The sequence below is a fragment of the Pimephales promelas genome, chromosome 20 (genome assembly GCF_988280905.1).
Source record: "Pimephales promelas chromosome 20, fPimPro1.hap1.1, whole genome shotgun sequence".
NCBI classification, from domain to species: domain Eukaryota; kingdom Metazoa; phylum Chordata; class Actinopteri; order Cypriniformes; family Leuciscidae; genus Pimephales; species Pimephales promelas.
Genome location: NC_142788.1, coordinates 20677973 through 20701775, shown reverse-complemented (window position 1 = coordinate 20701775; position 23803 = coordinate 20677973). Strand labels below are relative to the sequence as shown.

General features: G+C 37.9%; 1 protein-coding gene across 2 annotated transcripts; it reads right to left on the bottom strand.

The window, feature by feature from the left end:
• Window positions 1–1069: 1069 nt before the first annotated feature.
• pkig (protein kinase (cAMP-dependent, catalytic) inhibitor gamma) lies at window positions 1070–23565 on the bottom strand. 2 transcript variants are annotated; one of them, XM_089124513.1, is made up of 4 exons: window positions 23166–23559; window positions 17217–17486; window positions 3311–3489; window positions 1070–1834 (listed from the first exon to the last, which is right to left on the bottom strand). In XM_089124513.1, exons 3-4 carry the CDS (start codon window positions 3459–3461, stop codon window positions 1752–1754), a joined length of 234 nt encoding a protein of 77 aa, XP_088980639.1. In that variant the 5' UTR covers window positions 3462–3489; window positions 17217–17486; window positions 23166–23559; the 3' UTR covers window positions 1070–1751. The 2 variants fall into 2 exon arrangements, with proteins under 2 accessions (XP_088980639.1, XP_088980640.1); XM_089124514.1 differs by lacking the exon at window positions 17217–17486 and having other exon boundaries at window positions 23166–23565.
• Between the last annotated feature and the right edge of the window lie 238 nt (window positions 23566–23803).

Below are 23803 nucleotides of genomic sequence, written 5' to 3'. Positions count from 1 at the left end.
TAAAATAGCAGTAAACATGAAAAATCATGAAAAAATGGTAGATACCTCAGTTTGTTTTCATGCCAAAAGTTCAAAAGATAGAATCCATTCAATTATTTTGGAAAAAAAAAGGTCTGAAAAGTTTGAAATATCAAGAAAAAAATAATAAATTCACCATTTGTGACGTGGCAGCTAGCTATGACTTACATGCATGTTCTTTGTATGTGTTTCTTAGAGGTTCAATTCATATCAAAATCTGCCAAACTTCCCATGCTACTTCTGAATAGGATCTCTACTTCAGAAATTGTATGAAAATTGTGAAAATAATGGTTCATATCACTCAAAACAGGAATGGAAATGCAGGCGCCCTTATATGGGCAGTAATGGAGTCTGATTGTGCCCTAGTGAAAAAGTTTGGTACTGCGCTCAAACAAAATCTTACTGAAAGCTCATTTTTTGAGATATCAACCTAAAATTTGAAACACAACTTGTTCAGATTTTTGGCTTTGATCTTTCTGCCGTTTTAGAGTAGCCCAGGTTTTGAAAATATATATTTTATGTAAAATATAAATAATTAATATTTTTACATTGTACATTTCCATAAACTCAAACTTCTATAACTTTTTTTCTGTTTCACTTTCTTAATTTATTTCACTTCTACAAAAATCTGCCAAATGTCTTCTTTAAAACAAGACCAATCATATGTCTATATTCCAAAGCATTCTTGAATTACAACCATTTAAGTTCGAAATGTGCATTTTCATGTCTATTCAAAAAAAGGGGGGGGGGGGGGGGGGTGACAGTTAACAGGTTAAAAGAAATAGAAAAAGCCAGGCCTTGCTTTTTTATTATATGTCCATCTAAAATGTATTTAGACTCATGTTGTAATTACTAAATTAAATGATTAAAATTAAACGATGCTGTGGAATTTGAATCCTAATTGAATTTTTGAAAAGTATAAGTATAATTTCAACTACAATTTATGTTCACATATTTATTTATTTGGCTGGTATAATGATAACCCATTACATATATCATATTTTTCTCAGTGACTGAATGTTCAATGTGAATTAAGACACTGAAAGCGAAATAATGTCATTCCTGTTTATTTTGAGGTACTTCCATTTATAGTCACTATATGCAATGTGTTTCAACAAGTGTTTTTTGAGAGTTTGACAAAAACCACAAAACAGTGCCAGGAGCAGTAACTTACTACATAAATATTGTTAATCATGTTACAGTATGTAAAGAAGTATAGAAACAAATCTCTTCAGACCTCAGGCAATATTTGAGAATTCTGTTCTATAATCAGAACTCTTTCAACTGTAGTGGTCATTGTTTTAAAAAAAGAGAATTAAAATTGAGCCATCCATGTCAGGCAGTAACAAAAAGGCTATATTTGGTACTTTATAGTATACAGTAGCTGAACATGAGATTGAACGCTTTAGTTTTAAGTTTAGGTTGGAAAAATATCAAAAAGCCTGTGCTTCTGTTCAACCTCTGCAAGAAGAAAACTACTTTCCCTCACTCAGCGCTGTGAATGAACACAGTCCTTGACGGATTCGCCCCATTTAGTGGTATTTGCAAAGGCAGTGACTTCTCCATCTGTCTCTTAGGCACTCAACAGCATGCAACAGGTGGACGTCCACCTTAATGGCAGTCTATGAGAGGAACTCTTCACTGTTGCCTGATGAGCAAAGATGAGGAGAATTTTGATGAGAAAAGGAGAGAACTCCTCAGCTTTCCTCTCTCCTCCGGGTCATTCTTGATCTTTATGACGGTCCCTCTTTCCCCTGATTGTCCTGGCTCCCAGAGGCCTCTGCATCAGGGGCTGGAGATCCAGAAGCATCTACCTCTACAAGACACAGATGTGACAAAACGTACTGCAACATTACATGTGCACACCCCCAGCTACGCATTCTCGACAGGGTCCTCGTGGTCATGGGAAAGTCTCAGGTTATTTCAGAGATAAAACGGCGCCAAGAATGTAAGCTAAGGAAACTGGGTCAAATAGAGACAGATGCGTCTCTTATTTCAGTAGGAAAGAGTTGAAAAAGTTCCCATACGAATAGGAAACGGTCAAGGAAGCGGTTATTGTTGAGAGGGCAGATAATAAATCTTTGTGAATGGTGACAGCCTCCATTCAACCTCACCAAACCTAAACCTCTGACCTCACAGAGTCGTGTCCTGGATAAAGTAAGGGACATTTTGAAAGAAAAGGCCAGTGAAAGTCTTCGGTTCACATCCTCTTTTGTACACTACAGTTGTAATATGTTTGCGTATCTCAGTCTTATCGGATTCACAAAGCACTTCATTACAGGGGCCATACGGCTGCAGTGTTGCATAATAAACACTGGCAGTCAAGAGACATTATCGGTTCTTTTATCACATGAGCAGCACTAGTTGTGCAGAATTACTTATACGGATTACAGTCAGAATACATTTTTAAAAAGTACTGTGTTAAATGTTAAGTAAGGTTAGCTTTCATAGCATCATAACTACTTCATAGTTTTCACTTATTACTTATTTTTTTGTTTTTATAACATGACATTTCATAAACTGTATATCGAATAGATACAATAAAGAGGACCAATGGCAACTCTTTATGGAAATAAATGCAAGACAGATTTAGATTTAACAAAAAAAGTCTGAAATTATTAACGAAAAGTTTGAAATGAAGAAAAAAGAAGAGGAAGAAGGATATGGAGTTGTTGAAGGAGGAAGAGAAGATGTCGATGACTAACGAAAAGTTTGAAATGAAGAAAAAAGAAGAGGAAGAAGGATATGGAGTTGTTGAAGGAGGAAGAGAAGATGTCGATGACAACAAATAAGGAGAAGGAAAAAGAGGATGGAAAAGGAGGAAGAGACTAAGAAGACAAAGAAGATGATTATGAAAAAGTAAGGAGGAGGAGGAGGAGGACAACTCTTAAAGGGATACTCCACTTTTTTTGGAAATAGACTCATTTTATAACTCCTCCAGAGTTAAACAGTCGAGTTTTACCATTTTCGAATGTATTCAGCCAATTTTCTGATATTTAGAAGAATATCAGTAACCAGACAGTTTCTGGTCTCATTGACTTCCATAGTATATTTTTTTTCCTACTATGGAAGTCAATGAGACCAGAAACTGTCTGGTTACTGACATTCTTCTAAATATCAGAAAATCGGCTGAATGGATTCGAAAACGGTAAAACTCAACTGTTTAACTCTGAAGGAGTAATAAAATGAGCATATTTCCAAAAAAAGTGGAGTATCCCTTTAAGGAAAAGGAGAAATGTCAATACAGGTGCTGTCTTGAAAGATGCACTGAAATGCTCTGTGTGTGACGTACCTGCAGCTTTCAGATCCATCTGAGCCATGTCTTTGGTTAGTTCACTGGTCCCCACCACTACTGTCTCTCCTTTAATGTCTGGCACCGCGTTCCTGCGACCTGTACGATCACAGTTTATGAACTCTGAATATGACGCCTCAACGTCCATCATCTGCTCACAAACTGCCCTCTCATTACACCTAAAAGACACAAAAAAACAGACAAAACGATATATCATTTATGGTCCAGATAGAAAGAAATCAACCAACAGTTAAACAAAAAAACTCTTTAAGAACTCCATTTAATGAGCTCTGAAAAGAAATCCTGACAGAGAAAAGCTGTGACTCTCTCAGTTCAGTAATGCCCATGACAGAACACTCCATCTGATGAATTGGAGTAATTATTACTTCAGGGGCTCTATTTCAACACTAAAGTTAATAGATTCAGCCACTGAACTCATTTCATGGCCTAATTATATAAGAGAGCTAAAAGCACTCATCCAAACCTGGACGCATTCGTCATTCTTTTCATGCTTGTTTACACTCCGGGTTTCTTGCGAGTATCAGTGCAAGCTTGCGAAATGGAGCCTTTTTGGCACGTAAACAAGAGATAAAACCCAAAGCGATCGATTAGACACTTTTTGGAGCTCATCAAACAGCTTTCAGAAGGAGAGTCATAGGTGGGCATTATGCTAAGAGAGGAATCCTCCCGGATAATGCATCCAAAAACACATTAGCTACTCACTCACTAAGTTTCTAAGTCAACCTGAAATCAAAAAATACCCCATTTACTTTTAACCAATGCTCCTCATAACGTCTCAAAAGCAACACTAACGTTACTTCTTAAGGTGCTACTCAAAAATAATCTTACATCAATTCATTTCATCTCCGAAATGCCTTTCCTTTTTTGGCTGAGATCTCCAACCACTTGCCATTTGGAGACAACTTTAAGACCCAATCAATTCACTATGGATAAAATCAAGTTCAGTCCTTCATTTTCATCTTATCGCAGATCCTGTTTCACTCAAAAGGAGTCACATTGATGCAATTTATGACTCTAAATACCACCAATTTGTACAGCTGGTCTGTCTGAAGAGATGGGACAACAGAAGAAGGAATATTCCAGAGGAATGTGAGAGGGCGAGGGAAAGACGACAAATACAAATAAATGTGATGCTATATGTTGGAAGCAGAGGGGGAGGTGTGACGTGTGAGGGAGCAACAGGCAGAGAAAATTACAGGGTAGAAATCTTTGTCTTCACTGCTCATCCCTCCTTCCCTTGAATCACCTCTCTCCATCCCTGCATTTCTCTTTTCATCCTTCTACCCTCCTCTTTTTTTCTTTCTTTTTATAGTTCTCTCTTCCTTTCTATTATTCTCAAATGCTCCAGTAGCGTCAAGCAAATTGGGGGTGTAGGAACAGTCTGAAAAGTGGGAGGGACTTTTATCTTGAAAAGTAATGATTATATCCCAAAATGTGGGGAGCTGAACATAGAGATTTCTATAAAGAGCAAAGGATGCCCATGTCAGAATGTGTAGAAGTTAACTCTTGGACAACAATTTTGTGGAACAAAGGGGTCAAAGTTCGGCTGGTTCAGTTCAGTCAGCCCCTGCTAGATGATGTAACCACACTATCTATTGATGGTCATTTAAAGGGGTGGTTGACTGCGATTTCACTTTTTTCATTTTAAATAGTATGTATGTAATGTTGCTGCATGAACAGTATCTGCAAAGTTGCAGCACTGAAAGTTCAGTGTAAGTAGAGATATCGTCTTTTAAAAATCAGAAAGTTTAATGCCAACAAAAACGACTCGAATGGGACTACAGCGGGTTTTATACGTAACTAACCCATACATTTGCATCAACCCTCCCTCTGGAATATGCAAAAAAGAGCAAGGCCATATTTCTGCGGCTCGTCGAAAGTGTGTTATGTTCATCCAGCTGTCAGGTCTTCTGTGTTTGGGCTTCCCACGGACGTTGTAGTTCATCAACAATGGATACAATTTATGTTTGATTATGTTCCTGAAAATTACAATCGTAATTTATCTCTCTGTGCTGCGCATTTTACGAAAGACAGCTTCCACAATCTCCACGAGTTCAATGCCGGATTCAACAAGAAACTGTTACTAAAACATGAAGCAGTTCCAACTTTAAAACCAGAGGCAGCAGTTGTTGGGCCACAACCTGTAAGTAGGCTAAATAATTTAAAATGTTTTTGCATGTATAATTTCAGACCTAATGTTTTAGTTTGATCAAATGCCACTTAGTTATGCTATTTCGTGTCTAAAACAAACGCGTTCAAACATTTTGGACCTGAATTTGTATATGTACTAATTTTGTAAATGTATTTTTTTGTATTTATACTTTATGATGTTATTTTTAGATTTGATTAAGAACGTAAACCAGTGCCAAAGCTGTTTGTGTATATACAGTAGTAGCCAGTCAGTTCGATGCTATTGTGTAAAACAAATGTGTATATAGTTGGAAAAAATATATAGGCAAATTACCATTCAGAAACGTTTTGTAAGAGCCGTGTGAGGTGAGGTTCTGCTTGACTCTCTTCATCGTCGCTTTCTGGGTCTGATTCTGGCTCATACTGAAACTACAGTATTGATACCATTATTTACATTTGACAGGAACACATATGCAGCTTTCGCCCGTAAAGGTAATGGACGTGAAGTATCCGGACAACGTGCACTATACAGTTTAGCCAATCACAACACACCGGCCCAAACTAACCAATCTGAACTCACTGCCTGTTTCTGAGGGAGTGGTTTCATAGAATCAGGAAGTCAACCGGTCGTAGGAAGTCCAAATGACAGAGGAGAAAGCGGCTTACGATAAAAAGGTGAAATTGATGAAAAATAAGACTTTTTAAAAAAGAAAAACGACAAATACATGTTATATTGCACACCATAAACACAATCATGCAACGAAAAAAAAGCAGTAAACCACCCCTTTAAAGTAGCCATGTATTACTTAGCACAAACTCTACTACCCGAAGGAACTCAGCAATGTTCAAGGAAGCTCCACGTGGCTATGGTTTACATAATTTAGCATCACAATGAAGAGGATCTGCAGTGTTTTCCTGAACTGTTTGCCACTATATCCCAGTCTGTGCACATTCAACACTGGCCAATGTGTGTTTTAGCATGCAGGCTGAGTCATCCACATAACGTCAGCCAGCACCAGCATGTCAGTTACCTGATACTCCCAACCTCATTTTCACCCAGGACCTTGAGAAGTGTGAGCCAATTTCACTTTCATGCAAACTTTGCTGGCGTGTTCTCCAAATATCAACCTGTTTATGCAGCATCTATAATTACAAGCACTCACATGTCCTAGGTAAAGCAGGCAGATTTGTATTGGTGTGACCCAATTCAGCAAAGGTCAGGCTGGGGTCACAGCCGATAAAGAAGAATTTGGAACAGTGGCCTGCAGAGAGCCTGACTCCCCAGTGAAGAGACAAACTAAAGAAAGAGTCACACGAAGTGCATAAAGGCTTTTAAAGAAAATCTTCCCCAACAAAACACAAGCTGTGCTCTATTGAAAAGTGCACATAATAAATGTCTTTTCACAAACGTTTAACACCAAGTTGATGTCTGACAACAGTGTAAAATTACTGTGCTACTGGGACACCAAAATGAATTGCAAAAGTAGGCCTTTAGGGGGGAAAAAAGTATTAAGGTTTCCACAAAAATATGAAGCAACATAACTGTTTTCAACATCGACCAATGTTTTTAAAGACCACCTATCATGGATTTTTGAAAATGACTGTTCATGTAGTGTGGAATATAGCTTAAGGGAATGAAAACATCCTGCAAAGATTTATATCTGAAAGTGCACCGTATATAAAGTTATTGTCTTTCAAAAGTGAGAGTCGACTCTGAGTCTATGAAATGAATTGTTTTTGAGAAGAGTCATTAGCTGTTTCGTCGTGACGTAGATACAAAACATAAGCATATCGGCCACGCCCAGTTACTGCGCGCGCAGACGGGAGTGTAAACTTGAAGTCTAGTCTAGAACACATTCAAAAACTTCAGCTGAATAGCGTCATGTCGAGAAGACGCTGTGTTCTACATTGCAAAGACAGTTCCAGCCACTTGTTTTCATTTCCCAGGGACGAGCATGTGAAGAATCAGTTGTTAGAGTTCATATTTGCAACGATACCACAACAGTATAGCCCGAACCTTGTGTTCTCATCATTTTAATGACGAATCATTCGAAAACATACATGAATTCAAATGTGGATTCGCAAGCCGGTTGTTCCCGAAGGAGGGCTCAGTATCCAGTGTATATGGATCAGGTTCGTCCTCCTCCGAATCACAATCTGTAAGTAATATTAATAATGTTTGCTGTTATGTTTTCTGTAGCATGCACAATATAGTTATATTGTGTATACTCCGCGCAGCTTCTAAGCGGGGTAAAGTTAGTTTTGTTTTTGATATTCACCAGACATTCATTAAAAAAATGGCAATTACCTCCTAAATGACTTTGCCAAATATGACTTCGCTCTATATAACAAGCATTGCCCCTCAAAAGCCCCAATGTGAGTTTCGCCGGGAAAGCTCGGTCTTGACGGAGACGCAAGTAAGGGACCATGTGGAAAGGGCACTTTTTCTGACACGTTTGATCAAACACTATATACAATTTTCAACACTTGACAAGCTATAATCCTAGTTATGGGCTTTCTGTTGCCGACAATCTCTGCCTACGGTTTACCAATAACAACTGACTGGGTCATTTGACCAATCGCCGCAGATTCGCGTCACTCAAAGGAGGTGTTTGGGAAAATGAATCGTCGAACAAATCATTTGGGAGTCGTTGAACGTTAAACTGTTTTTGGGAACTCCCAAAACAAAAATAGGAACATTTCAAATGCTATGATAGGGGCTCTTTAAACACCAAATCTGCATTTATGAAGGACCGTGTGACACTGAAGATCCCAAACGTTTGAATGGTGTATAGATTCACATTTATTTTTCCATTTAGTTATAATTATTTTTCATAGTATAGTTAGAATATATCTAATACCAAGTGCCCAATAGTTCTCCAGCCCGGAAATCCTTATATAAAAGTTTCTATATTTAGTGAGTTTATCTGGCAACAGGGGGCCGTTGCTTTGCTTGTCTCAAATGTCTGACATGTTTATCATTTACATGAGTTCTGCGTCGCCAGCAGGAATAAACATATGACAAATTCACGTTTAACCTTTATTTAAATGAAAGAAAACATCATCAACAACAGAAAAGCAGTGAAAGAGAGAGTCAAGCTTTCACTCTCACTAGATGTTTGGATATGTCCTGTCTAAAACAGTCTGCACAGCCCACTGGGTAAATAAACTCATTGCTCATTTCCATATTTGGACAAATCATGAGATATTAGGATCATGAGAACGAAATCCAGCCACTCAGTCGGCCAACTAGATCTTCGCTCAAGTTAATCACTGGTCGACTGATATTAGGAGCACTGCCGACATTTTTCGTACTCGGTAACTTCCATGCACTACTCCTCTGTGTGGACAAGTCCAATTATAACAGAACTAATTTACGTATCTTAAAGGTACAGTTAAAAAAAATGCAGCCTGTGTAATTATAAAGTAACAAATGTGGACTTACATTTCACCACCGAAAGTAATTCTCTAAAGTTCACTGGTCTTTCAGAAATGATGTCAATTTCCTCAGTTAATAAAGCCTGCGTCACACCGCTAGGTTCCTAGAAAACTCTATAAATGGCCCTCCGGCAAAATTATCTGTCTTAATTATCAACATTACAGCTGTGATGGAAAGACATCCTAGACCACAAATAGCACAATTCACAAACCTCGGAAGGGAACGACACTTCCATGAAAAGCAAAGTGTTCAGACAGAGACTCAGGAATGTACACTAAAGGGAAATAAAATGACTCTACTTGTGGTCCTATGTAATGATGTTAACCTCAAATACATTTTATGGACAAATACATGCATCTCCCATATTCATGTGGCTTTCAAGTGTAGAAACCAACAGGAATACTTAGTGAGTCTCCAGTGCTCTCTAGTCCATCAACCCGGCCACAGGGTGTGTCAAAATATGCCTAAGCAATTACATAGATGGTTTAAATACTTTTTGTTCATAACTGCTTGACTTTGTCCATCAGTCCCTGGCTTGAAAGGGCATGCAGCTACTCTCAGCAGACTGTTGACTTTATTCAGTCAATAAAAAACCTCTTCAGTGAAAGCCGGAACTGGACAAGGAAGATGGGACCCTTGAGACAAGAAACCCTTACCCCTCAAAAGGCAGGAGATGAACCGTAATTGCGAGAGACTTAAGTCGCATTTGCACTGCAGGTCTTAATGCTCAATTCCAATTTGTTAACTATATCCGATATTTGCATTTACACTATACACTTAGAGAAACAACTCAAAGCTTAGGTCGGGAAGGAAGCAAAAACAGTGGAATTTGCAATGTAAGCAGACAAAATAATAATACAAGCTTTTGCTTTCCACACCATCTTTAAAGTTCAGCAATCATTTGGTCTCCTGAGGCGTAGGCAAAAGCCCTTGTTGCAGCCTGAGCAAATGTAGCAATGATCGCTACTGTAATCACTGTGGTTGGTACGTCATTCGTCACCATCACTTTTTCAATGACGTATGACTTGATTGATCTCTCCGCTTACATGGCAGATGCAAAATGCATCCGATTCATTCATTCGATTCATTTCCACTTCTGGATGAGGCCTAAACCGATCTGAGAATATCAAAATCCATGTGCTTTTTTCTGCTTACATATTCGTGGGTCATTTGTGATCTGTGCCACATAGGAGGGAATATAAAAATGTATTTATTTATTTTTTTGGAATTGGGTCACTTGAACCATGTAAATGTGACCTTCAACTAGTTCACTTAGATACTTGATCTCTACCCAGATCACCTCTGAACTGAAAGGCCGCAAACTAATCTCATTAAACCTGCTGTAACATGAGCATTGTCAATCATGGATGGAAAAGTTTCTTTGTTCTCTGTGTCACCGTAACACTCGAATCATATAACGGCACAGAACAGCAGTGGGAGCCCATTATTGGAGCCATGAATACAGTGTGAATCAGCACACCTGCAAAGCAAATAGGTTTCATTTCTAGTCCTACAACCTTGCTCCTGTCGACCTAATGAATGAGGGATATTCTGAATAGAGTGTAACGGGAGCTCTTACTGATATTAATCTACAAAGGCCCGAGCGCCCAGCCGAGGATACAAGTCCACTGCTACAATTCTACATGGGACCCTCTGTGCCTCTGAGAGTAATAAATGTCAAATCTCGTGGTGGCAGAAGTATGTCCTTACAAACAGTAAAATAAGTTATTTTAATTAAACATTTCCTGAGGGAATAAACCTGTATTTTTTACAATAACTTCCAACTCCAACTTTATTTAGGTCCACCAGGGGCGGGGCAATTAGTTTTACAGCAAGGCATAGAGACAGACAACAATTAAAAAACATAAAATGTAAAGACAATACACTGACCGTGAATAAACCCCTGACCCTACTAACTCCCTCCATTGCTAAGTTTAGAAGGGAAATGGCTGTGGGAATAAATTAGTATCTATTGCTCTTAATTAGAGGAAATCTAAACCGCAAAGTGGGAGGGTAGGGTTCTCAAACTCAGAGTAAAGGGAATGGGCATTAACTGATAGATTTAGCTTTCCGTACCACCTGTCTATCGTACAGGTCAGTAAAATAGACATAAATCACAAATCACATTTTGATTATGGATGAACAAACAAATTAATAAATGAAGAAAATATTCAACAAATGTTCAATGTGATTAAAAATGTTGAACCCATTTTGATTTTGAACGAACAAATTAATGAACGAAAAAATAGTCTTCAATTTTAAGTACGTTTGTCAAATAACAGATTCAGATGCTTCTGACCATTGGGATCGCAACAAAAACCAATGAACAAATAAAAGCACAAAACAAACAAACAAACAATTCATTGAATAAACCAATAATTGAACAAACTAAAAAATAAAAAAATTCAATAAACCAACAAATTAATAGATGAACTATAATACAGTATAATACTGAATGAACAAACAATAGCACAAATAAGCGAACAAACAATTGAACAAATAAACTCAACTGAAAAACCAATGATCAAACAAAATGAGAATTGTTGTACATTTTTTTACATCCTGTTCAAATCACATACCACCAGAAGACACGCACTTAATCTGTGATAGAATGATGGCAACCAGACTGAAATAATGCTGCAAGCATTTGTTGGAGTATTATGGGAAAATGCCCAAGAAGAAACACCCTAATGAGACAAGCTTATGTAGAAATTACAACCGTCTTGTCTTATTTCCATCAGACAGACATGCACATTCTGCTGACTACAAGAATTTCAGCCCTTTTAAAAAGGAATTTAAGATGGAGGCGTCTGTTCTGCTGATAATATGTTTAAAGCTCCAGTTTTGGGCAAGAGAACAATATTTATATAATATCTTCCATGGAATAAAGTGAGCTTGAAAAATGTCCCATATTCTGTCTTTATCAGGGAAGAGTTTCTTGACACCACGGAGCTGCATCTAATCAAGTTGAATAGACTCCAGCCTGTCTAAAGAAGCAAGCACATTTAGCTGCTCTTGAGATAAGTGCACCAGCTCCAGCACTCCCCTTTTTATGAGCCACAGCTCAACTGAACGAACACACACTTTGTGTTCACATGACGTAAGTGGCTGCTCAGTCCAAGAAGGGGAAAACACACGCTTTATCCACCATTGCACAGGCATTTTTTTTTTTTTTGCATTGGTTTCAACTACAATAGAAAAAAAACCCTCATTTTCTGTTTGCTGTCGTCCTATGTATCCTTCCTCTTTTTGAAGGGCCTTGCTTTGTGTGTCCACAACTATTTTTCCTCAAGCAACATCAAAAGAGCCATTGCCTGAATATCCATGCTGGTAATATTACTCAGCACCAGGAACCAAGCTTCTTCCACCGACCAAGCATTTTGTGCTATCATGACTTTTTAAATGCCAACTTTACGGTCCCCAAGCACTTCAGCTGCACTTTCACAGCCTCTTATCAGCATACTATAACATTTCCCGGCACATGTTCAGCATCTCCAGGAAAAGGTTATGAGAACAACGCAATGGAACTTTGCTGGTGCATTACACATTCTCACTGCACCCAAAATGTGAGGGATCTTTGATCACATTTTACAAAAAAAGTTAATTACATTAAAATGGGCAAACAACTCTAAAGCAAAATAATGCTTATTTTTCAAGCTGTACCAAGCTAATGCGTCTCAGAACACTGAGTGTTTCTATACAAACAGGAGCTTCTAACAGCAGCTGCAGTGACACGACGACTTTACCAATCGCGATTGGCTTTTTTCTTTAGAAGGTGGAACTTATTTCGCCATATTGCGCATTGCACTTTTTCCCCATTATTAATACGAGCGCACAGTCAATTTAAAGAAATATAAATTTTTTGGTTTAGCATGTTACACCACAGGACACGTTATTTTGACTCATCTGAATGTCGTGTTTACATGAACGCTAAACAAGTGATCGCTTGAGGTGCGTTTTAACGTTGCTAAGAAAATTCCCGCTCCTCTGCGAGAGATACGAGACCGGTGCGTCTCACAGCTGTCGCTCATTGGTAATCACGCCACCAATCTCACGCTGTTCTCGTAAATATAAGAGATATATGGATCTTCTTTAAATTCTGTTTGCATACATCAGATGTCTAAATTCTGAAGTGCCTATTTAATGCAAACACTGACAGATTGCATGTAAAGCAAAAAGGCTCTTAAATGTGTAATGGGCATATTGGCCATGGAGGTGGCATGAATACTGTGGAGAGAAAGAAGAGAGGCTGCCAGGCCTGCACTCATACGGATGAGACAGTGGTGTCACCCACACGTGACTCACTCTCATTCGTCTTCCTCTGATGCCTCAGGACCGCCGCCACTCCAACCATAAGGATTTCATAGAGGATCAAGACAAGAATTGCAAAGCAAATGCAGAAAGTTTGCCGTCAGGAAGTTTTTCCTCATGTCATCGAGACCTTTTCAGCTCCCGGGGTGCAGAGCGAAGGGCTGCTACTTTACAAGCGAGAGATTTTCAAAGCCACTAAGAAGCAATTAACTGAAGATTTGGAAGTGATAGCCGTATCGAGATTAAAGCCATTTTCCTCGCACTGAAGTCGGGAGGCTTTTAGCTCACAGAGCCCTTTTAACAGAGCACGTATTTGGTGTTATTTCATGAAACAAAGTGTTAGCATTTAAAAAGGCTCGGGGAGATGAAGGTGTGAAACCACCGCCTCTTTACTAATGCAGGAGTTGATGGGCTTCATTTCCCAGTGTGGCCTATCAGCCCTTTTGATATTAGAGCAAATATTAAATCATAATGAGGATACTGCAGGGAGGCCGAGTCAAATGTTACAGCAGTTTCAGACAGCTGAACTTTAGAGCCGACACACAAAGACACAAATCCTTCTTTAATAATTCCACAGCACCCACATCCAACACAGTCACGACATCATTTGCCTAGCACAGGTGGACGCCGATGAATTTGCCTCAAAATTTGAAAGAAACACACCAACCACGGCAGCTGACGCAGGCTTCGTGAAGATAAAGGATTAAAAAGATTGTGGTGTTTGTCTTTCTACCTACTTGAAAATCAATGACAAGCATGAATAACAAGCATGAATGTCTATAACAAGCATGAATAAAAAAGTAACTCAAACTCATCTGACAATGCAGGTTAAAAAGTCAATAGTTAATTTCCATAATGAAAGCACAGAAGGAGAGTTACTTAAGTTCTTAGGGCAGAAAGGAAAAGGTCTCAATTAAGCAATGATTTTCCTGTCTGGTAAAGGGTTTCCTTTTAGACCACTTTAAAGGAAGTAAATCTCATGTGTCAGTGAAAGATGGCATATGTTTTCCACAGTTATGATGATATGCACACGCACATGATGCAGTTTGCGGCCAGCCATCAGTCAATCGCCCAGCCAGAAAATGAGCAGTGTGAAAATGGCTTGTTAAGAAAGAAAGCTCAAAACACCACCAGAGCCTAACAGTATTAGATGTCTGAATCCGTCCGCTGTTTGTTTGGAGGCATAATTAAAACTTATTGTTTTTATGCGGCTCTTTCCCCAATTAAATTCACAGTGTGGAGCAGGAGAGAGAGAGGGAGTGAGTGTGCTAACAGGGTTTAGGATTTCCCCATGAATCACACTTCAGACTATGACAACAGTGACTGAAGGGAGGAATCTTTGCAGAGTCATAAACAGGTGGTGCAGTTCAGATAAAAACACTGGGAGTTTATTTGGCTGGAAATGGTGAAGAAGGATTCAAATCTTAAAATTATCTCAAGAATTATTTCAGTATTTACTCATGTTCATGACAATTCAATCTTTCTCTTCCATGGAACACAAATGAGGAGAACTTTACTTTTTTGAACTAACGGTGAGTGTTACAACGGAGTTTACAACATGCGCATGAAACCTCATTCCCTACGAACAGTCAAAAGGTCATGCGCCTTCTGAAAATAGTCCCGCTGCTTTGAAAATGAACGGTTTGAACACAAATTATAGTACCTATCCAAACCAAATGCCACACACTGAAATATGCTCACCACCATCTGCACCCTGCTATTACAAAGAGCAGCATAAGGACGAAATGTAAAGAAAACAACAAATCATCATATTTATCAATAACAAAGTTGTATGAACATGAATCAGGAAGAGTTCACACAAAGAGTCGTTTCAAAACCATATTACAATAAAATTCTCAAAATAATTAAGATTTATACGATATATACCATTTATACGATCTTGAGGCCACGAGTTACTATCTTGAAGCCACGAGTTACTATCTTGAGGCCACGAGTTACTATCTTGAGGCCACAAGATAGTTATTATTAATTTTTTTTTCCAAAGTGGGACTAGGGGGGGCTCCGTACATTTACTGACCAGGGGCTGGTCAAGCTCAAAATCAACAAAAACCTATAAAAGCACCATAAAAAGTCTTCTGAAGCCAAATGGAAGACTAGTTTGAGGAACAGTCTGAAAAACAGTCACTGAAAATCTTCCCTTCCACTGTAGCTCTGAAATAAAATAAATAGTTTGAAGTCATGCCGCGAGTTTGACGTCACATTTAAAGGAGAACTCCGGCGCAAAATGAACCTTTGGTCTAAAAAAAAAACATTGGTAGTCAATCGTTCTCTGAGATTTGTTTTTATGATAATCAAATGTAAAGAGTTTTATCTCTAAAAACTGTTTAGCGTATAACGCTAGTATATGGGGCATAGAATAAGTAAAAATAAATCGCTAGTTAATACCACTAAGAAGGGTCAAAACAGCCCCACACTAACACAGTAACATAATGAGGGTCCAAACATGCAAAAAATAGTCTCGATAAGTCGATCCCCCAACGCCATTCATACAGTTCAGAAGTTCGCTGAACTTCATAGAGTTCAGATCACTTAGCACGTCATTCGTGGTTGAACTTGTCGTGACTGTTTTCCAAGATGGCTCCTGTCTGTATACACGAAGTAAACGGTCTCAAAAAGTATCTTCTTATTAAACGGTCTGCACACTTACAAAGTTCTCAATGCTTCGTTTTGCATGTATGGACCCTCATTATGTTACTGTGACTATTTTGAGCCTTGTTAGTGATATAAACTAGCGATTTCTTTTTACTTATTCTATGCCCCATATAGTAGCGTTATAATTAAACAGTTTTTAGAGATAAAACTCTTTACATTCGATTATCATGAAGACAAAATCTCAGAGAACGGTTGACTAGGTACCAATGTTTTATTAGACCAAAGGTTCATTTTGAGCCAGAGTTCTCCTTTAATTTGAAAGTTGCAGAAGTGGTTCTTAAGATTATCAGTGTGAACATTTATTGTAGTGAAAACATCCATGAGAAAATATTCTACAACACATATAATATATAAAATCAGGAAAAACACATTCTGTAGTGGAATGACATGAGGGCAAATAAATAATGACATTTTTGGCTGAAATTTCCCTCTAAAGGGCAGGATATTGTCTCTTTGACAGGACCTCTGTACACACATCCAGTTCTGCACTTGCATTAAACAACACATGGCCTTACAGGAAGCAGGTGGGACGTCTGTCCTTGTCGTTTATGTCCTTCTCCTGCACCCGAGGTCTTACCGCGCGAGAGAGAGAGAGAGAGTGTGGAGGATAGACAGAACCAGAAACACTGAGCATCTGGTGTGCAGACAGACAAGAACAGAATACACACATATTTATTAAGCTTAATGGGAAGGTTGATCCAAAAATGAAAATTCTGTTCTGGACCCAAATGACTTTAATAGTATGGACAAAAATGCTTCTTTTTGGAACAACATGAGAAGTAAATCATAACAGAATTTTCATTTTTGGCTGAACTTTTCCTTTAATATCCGTCTATAGAACTACTCTGCACAATTATTGAATGAGAACTCATATCTGAACAGTTCTTGAATGACACAGACAGAGGTGTTCACTGAATGAGTTGTCCTCATTGGCAGCCTGAACAACATGAATGGACCAAGAAAACACCCTTTAAACTAGGCACCTAAAATAGCAGCAGATAAACTTAAACAAGTATCCACAAGAAATACTGAACATCCTTTTGTAAAACAAAGCAGAAATGCATATTATTCTATGGCACTTTTATGACATGTAGTAAGAGAGATCTTCCAGCCAGTGCTCACAGCCTATACAAACCCAAAAAACAATTAAAAAGAAATGTCCTGGACAAGCAAACGAAGCTGAACAGCTGTTAGTCTTAAAGACCACCTGTCACTGTACGTTTCCTCTTTTTGCTGGCCTGTCTTTAACCCCTTCTCACTTCCAATTACCAATACTTCAAGCTAACAACCATTATCCAAACTCAGTCACAGCACACAGCTTCAATTACTTACCGAATGCACTCTGAACGCTAATGACATGGTGCTACAAAGCTCTCCGAGGACCTGAATAAAGGCAGTTTTATTTTAGTCCACACGAGAAACAGAAAGCGGTGTCCTCTGATCCTAGGGTTTATGAGGGAGCCTCCTCTCATTCTCTCTCTTTCTGTCCTTCTCCTTCCCGTCTCTCTCTCTCTCTCTGCAGCGAACGGATCCCACACAGCTGCAGCACGCCTCTCTCCCACAGATCAGGGAGGATGTGGGCGTAAAGTGATTTGATTTGCTCTGAGTTGTGAAGAGAGGAAGACAAGCAAAACATATCCTGAGAGATACTTTCAAATGTTGAATGACAGCTTGAATGAATCTGACCAATGGCTTTGGCTATAGCCCACATAAGTGCATTAAAGTCACACTGACCATGTTTACATGGCATGCACATGAAAATTCAGATTAATATCCTAATTTGATCATATTTCAAAGATGTTAGCGTGCTAACATTTTAACCTGATCAAGTCGATATTCCAATCAGAATTTTTATCAGTGATATATTTTTATCAGAAATATTATTATCAGTGTAACGGTACCAAAGTTTTAGTAGTCACTACCAATAAAATTACTATTAAAATTCTACGGTTCTCAGCAGCAGAGCAAAAACTGTTGAATTAGGTACTTTTTTTTGTCATCCATTGGTTTTCATTGACAATAATCGCAGTTTCTGCTTCAATCATGCATTCAAATACAGTTGTTGATCCAAAAACTTTGCAGAGTAAGTAGAAGCATGAAAAACTAAACTTGTAATCAGATTGTGAATGGGTAATAAACTGAAAGCAAGAGCCTCCCTTTAAGATTAGTAAGGCTTTAATTTTTAAAGCACACTTTTTTGGTTATAATGAAAGGATTCGCAAGAATGCAGCTCGCAGTGAAATTTTTATTTTTTTAAGTAGCGAAAGTACCGATATTTACCGACAAATCTAATTATTATTAGGTGCATATTATTAATCATAAACTCTTGTGTACTGCTGTCAAGGACAAGAATTGATTTAAATTCTTTCAATTTATTTGTACTAATCTGCACAGTTAAAGGCCAGAGCAAGCAGCATTAAAACAATGAGAAAAGAATACACATGCAATTTAATTTATTCAGATTATGCTGATTACATGTATTCAGGGAATGGCTGCAGGGATCTGTGACAAACTGTTTTGTTTTTTTTACATGATAAAAAATTACCTAGAATATAGACCATGGTTATTATTGTTATCTAAAACTAAATCTATTAAAAACAGTAAAGCTAAAAGGTTATAAAAAGATGTTTTACTTCAGCAAATAACAAAAAACTATAGCATTAAAATGATGGTAAATAAATCAACTCAAACTGAAATCAAATAAATGAAACCTATTTAGTAATATTTAAAAAAAAAAATCATTGTACAAATGAGGTCTGTAACTAATGATTATTTTGGTAATCAAGTAAGTGGTGGATTATTTTGACGATTAATCAGGCAATCTGATTTTTTTAAATAAAAATAAGTGAATAGCCTTTATAATTTATACTTAAAATACATACAATGAGACAATTACAATAAATTGTAAATAATAAATTATATGGTTTTATTGAACACTTAAAAGACATCATGTAAAATACAAAATATAATAAACACATAAACTTATGTAAATTGCCCTTTTAGCAAATGCCTTCAGAGGGTGCCAAAGGCTGGTGATTGTTGTTGTTACACTGATCTGTTGTAGCAGATCAAATCCTTGTTTAATAGTGTGGTCATTGGTCAAACAACATTTTCCACTTAGGTCCACTTAATCTTTAATATTTGGCCACTTTTTTACGATAAAAATGCTAGATGAATGAATGTTGTTTGCAATGAACAACAATTCGCATATTTAGAAACATATTGATGTATTTCACATAACAAATCTGGTGAAATAGTGCACGTTGCGGCAGGTTTGTTTGGAGCACCATTTACTGTGAACACTGGAAGTAAATAATATTATTTACGCATGTAAATAAAGCATTCACACTGAAACACCAGTGTATTTACTTGGAATTTTACTTGGAATTTACTATGGAATTGCAGACTTTGTGATCTCACAATAGCATTATGTTATCATTATTTTTAAATGGTTTAAATATATCATGCAGCCGTATAAAATTGTCTAATAATGGATTAATATATTTGGAATAAATACACCATTTCTGGTGTTTTATATTTATTTATTAACTGGCTAATATATAATATAATATATTATAATAATATAATATATAAATTCTCCAATAACACTAATATATGGTCTGAAATTATTGAATGTGGAAAATGTATCATGAAAACTGTGGATGGAATGAAAAAAGAAAGTTTAAAATGAGAAAGTGTCAACCCTGATTCATTCAGCGACAGCTGTGTCAATTCCTGAAATACATACATTAAGTTGTATAAATTCATTGATGATTCTATAAGTTTCATGTGCAACAAAAATAATAATCTCAACAGCTCTCCCAGCAGGCTATAATTGAGTGGAGAATTGCTTCCCAGCAATAATGTTATAATAATCGACAGCCTTGTTGATGAGGCCCTCAAGACATCGCAGTCCTACAACTCAATCAAAGCACTTGTGCACAGTCTGCACACCAAATTATTTCAGGGTAACAAATAGGTCAAGCTTAAAAGTAAAAATTTACATCGGTTTCAATTCAAAGCAACTCAGTTGGGAGACCCCTCAAATAGCCTCTGCTTTGAGCGGAGTAGTTTATATTTAAATTCATGAATCAACAAAATGCGAGACAGTTAGGTAGGCTATTCACTAGGCCAACAAGAAAAACAATTTATAAAAATAGAGGAAAACAAATTGAAACAAAAACAACCACAAACCCCATCAACGGATACCGTGGCATGATAATGGCTGAAGTACTGATGCGAAACTCTTGCCATAGGCTGACCTGGACGTGTCATGCAAATGAACTTTTCACTCAAAGCAAAGAGCCAGAGAGCACTTACCAGACAGAGTGCTGCCAGCAGAGGATAATGCATTATGCTTCTGCTACATCACAATGATAAATGATAATATTCACAACACATCTTTGAGTACCACTACCTCCCATTTCATCAGCCTACTCTAGCTGAAGAAGCCAAGTGGATGATGACTTGCTCGAATAACATCTTTTGACTCAGAGGTCCAAAAAAGCAGTTGCTATAGTGAAATTGTTGGGCCATAGATAGAAAGTAGGACAACCAAGCTCATGAGAGCAAAAGACACAAACAATTTCTTGGTTGCATAGTACAAAGTGACAGTTGAAGTTACATTTCATAAAGTTCATTATAGAACCAATCAATCTGTTCAATACAGCATAAAGTCCATTGCACCATTAAATATTAACATTCACACTACAGAATTAGTTTCCGACGAATAGTCCGGATACATTTACACAGCTCACATGACTATGAAAAATTAAAAGGCTGATGACAATGAACTGATTGTTCCACTTCAGATTGTTCATTCATTGTTGATGTGCGACTCATCAAAAATGCCTCAGTGAATCAAGTCCATGATGTCATGATGGGATTCATGATGGGATCTCATGAATGTAATGACCAAAACAACTGATTCCTCACAAGTGAAAGAGATAAAAACTGACCATCTTACGTAATAAATACACAGATCAAAGTAAACAGGTCATCCGCATCCACACACATACACTAAAAGAGAACACATTCGATTTGTATAATGTCTTTGGCTCATCTTCACGAGTGTGCTGCCAGAGCACTCCATCATAATAAAAAAAGTCCATATATGATTGAACTGAAATGGCATGGCTGATCTCTTTGTTGTTATCCTGCTGAACTCATGCAAAGTGCTCTTAAAGGGTTAGCTCACCCAAAAATTTGCATTTTCATTTTCAAACCATTCATAAGACTTTTATTCATGTTCAAAACAATTCCTGTTATCCGGACCCCACCATATACCATTTAGGTACTAAAGTCATCCCTGATTGGTCTTAACCCCAGTGATGGGTAGGTTTAGGGGCAGGGTTAGGGGTAGGCCATCATCCCTGATTGGTCTTAACCCCAGTGATGGGTAGGTTTAGGGGCGGGGTTAGGGGTAGGCCATCATCCCTGATTGGTCTTAACCCCAGTGACGGGTAGGTTTAGGGGCGGGGTTAGGGGTAGGCCATCGTGGGGTCCGGATAACAGGAAAGTACCCAATTCCCCATTACTTTTGCTCACAAGCATGATTTGTATTGACACTGTAAAAGAAATCCATATGAATCAAGGTTTAATCTTGAATACTTTATATAAAGCCTAGCATCCTCATGTAAACAGTGATCAATGCACATATATACATCAAATATGGTAAAAGGAGGCCCAAACACGCTAGCCTGGATGCCAGCCCGAACTCCGCCCACAACATTTTTTGGTCGGGAAGTTCGGTCTGGACTCGATCCATTGAGGAGTAATTATGATCAGTCAAAAAATGATCGGGCTAATCAAATTGCCAGGGCGGGCTTTATACGATGATGGACAGATGATCTGCAGGGACGTAATCATCACGTTATCAAAGAGCGCTTGTCAAAGATGACTGCAGCTGGAGAATTGAGATGTATAGATTCCGCTGTCGCGTCTATTGTAAAATAAATCGACAACGCATTCATTTTAATAGACAAACAGAGAACTACAATCAAGGCATTTGTCGATCGGAAAGATATTTTTGGCGTCCTTCCTACATGACTCGGGAAAAGTGCAACTTATCAGCTGGCTCTGACAGTCGTTAAGAAGATGGGACATAATGAAAAGCCTGTGGTCGTTGTGGTTTCTCCTTTGGTGGCACTCATGGAGAAGTAAGTAAAAGAAGCAACACTCGTTATTTAACTTCTAAAATAAATGAAGTTAGGCTATGTTCTGTATTTGAAAACTGCGCTATGCAAAGGAGTTGACTTACTGCGTTGCTCTGATTGGTTGTAGGTCTACCGACTATCCAATTGAGTGCAGAGGTTTTTTTTTCCTGGTTCGGTTACGACATGCCTCATAATCAAAGCCCAACGGAGGAGTTTCAGACTCATATTCTCTCTTGAATACGAGTATGATGAAGTCAGGCTACAAACACGCTTGATGCACATGAACATTTTTGTTGGTTGGACTTTCAATGTACAGATAAAATAATATGAAATTAATAAAATAGTTTCATTAGTGTTCCGAAGATAAACAAAAGTCTTATTGAGTTGACAAACTAAGAGTTGAACAACTCCTGCAGAGTTTAGATCCAACTTGCCTCAACACACCTGGCTGGAAGTTTCTAGTATGTCTAGTCTGGCTAAACTTTGCATGACAGTGGTGGCCTCCAGGAGCAGGATTGGACACCCCTGAACTAACCTTTAATATGTGAAAGCGAGCAGTCTCTGACAAGTTTCTCCTATGAGTCATGATAACACTTCCTCTTCTTGCAAGTATGATACTATATAAAGGTTTTTGCTTAAAAAATTTTAACTGGTTTTGTATAAAGAGAGAGCTTACACTTATCTTCCTGTTGTCAGGCAGACTTTCATTATGTGGAAAAGTCACTAGAAGAGTGAGGTTGTCAATCTGACAAATATCTCCTTTCGTTGCACACACGAAAGTCATATAGAGTTGGACTTGGAACAATATGATGGTACATTTTTTTATTTTAGGGTTAACTGTCCTTTTGAGGTCACTGAATATATTGACAAATGTTGTTTTTTGACAATAAAAGCAAGAACACTCACTTGAGAAACGCTACTGGTAAACAATGTCCAAGTAAAGAAAAAAGGAACCCAGGCCATTTTATTAAAAAAAAACAATATCAACAATACATTTGGACGGAGGAGCTTTTCAATTTCTTGTAAATATTGTCGACTAATGAATGTTACATGTGCAACGCCTGTTGTTTCACTACCGAAACTATGTCGGCTGCAATCACCCATCATTACTGTAACAATCACTAACCTTAATCCGCTTCACTTTCTTCCACTTGTTACCACGACTCTTTGTCGGGATTCCCCTTCATTTCCAAACGCTCTTCCCTCATTCCACACAGATTCAATGGATTTCTATTGATTTATTCCGAGATTCCAAGTCAAATCCAACGCTCCTCCTCTGACAGTCTCTCGAACACAATGAGGAGCAAGAGGGATAGAGCTTGAAACAGCTGTTTCCAAAATGGAGTGGATCCCACAGCCAATCACACTCCGTCTGCTCTCTTACCAATAACAGCACTTCTGTTCTCTTCACGACTTCACGCGGAGTTGCTTGCATACGGTCAAATTGTGTGCTGAACAGTGACTTTTAAAAATGTGTATTTTGAAAGTGTTTATGATTTATGAAGAGGAGCAAGTTTCCAGGTGGCTACTTGGAGCAGGTGGCTACGATTGTTGAATTCCCTTACAAAATGACCATGGTAACCACAGTTTCCGCCAAAATACCATAGCCTACTACAATGATTGTAGGCACCACTGTCAGCAAAATAAACAAATAAGGATATGTCTTCTGAAAGCTTTATTATTAAGAAGATGTTATCTTATGGTGTTTTTACCGTTATAACTCCATAAATGTTTTTTTTAAATAGTATTACTACAAGATATCTG

What these genes read in the sequence shown, in the direction of transcription:
- pkig (XM_089124514.1), bottom strand. Translation starts at nt 3,461, where the DNA reads ATGATGGACGTTGAGGCGTCATATTCAGAGTTCATAAACTGTGATCGT. An exon ending in GATGGATCTGAAAGCTGCAG is followed by an intron (nt 1,835 to 3,310) that starts GTACGTCACACA and finishes TGTGTCTTGTAG; the next exon opens with AGGTAGATGCTTCTGGATCT.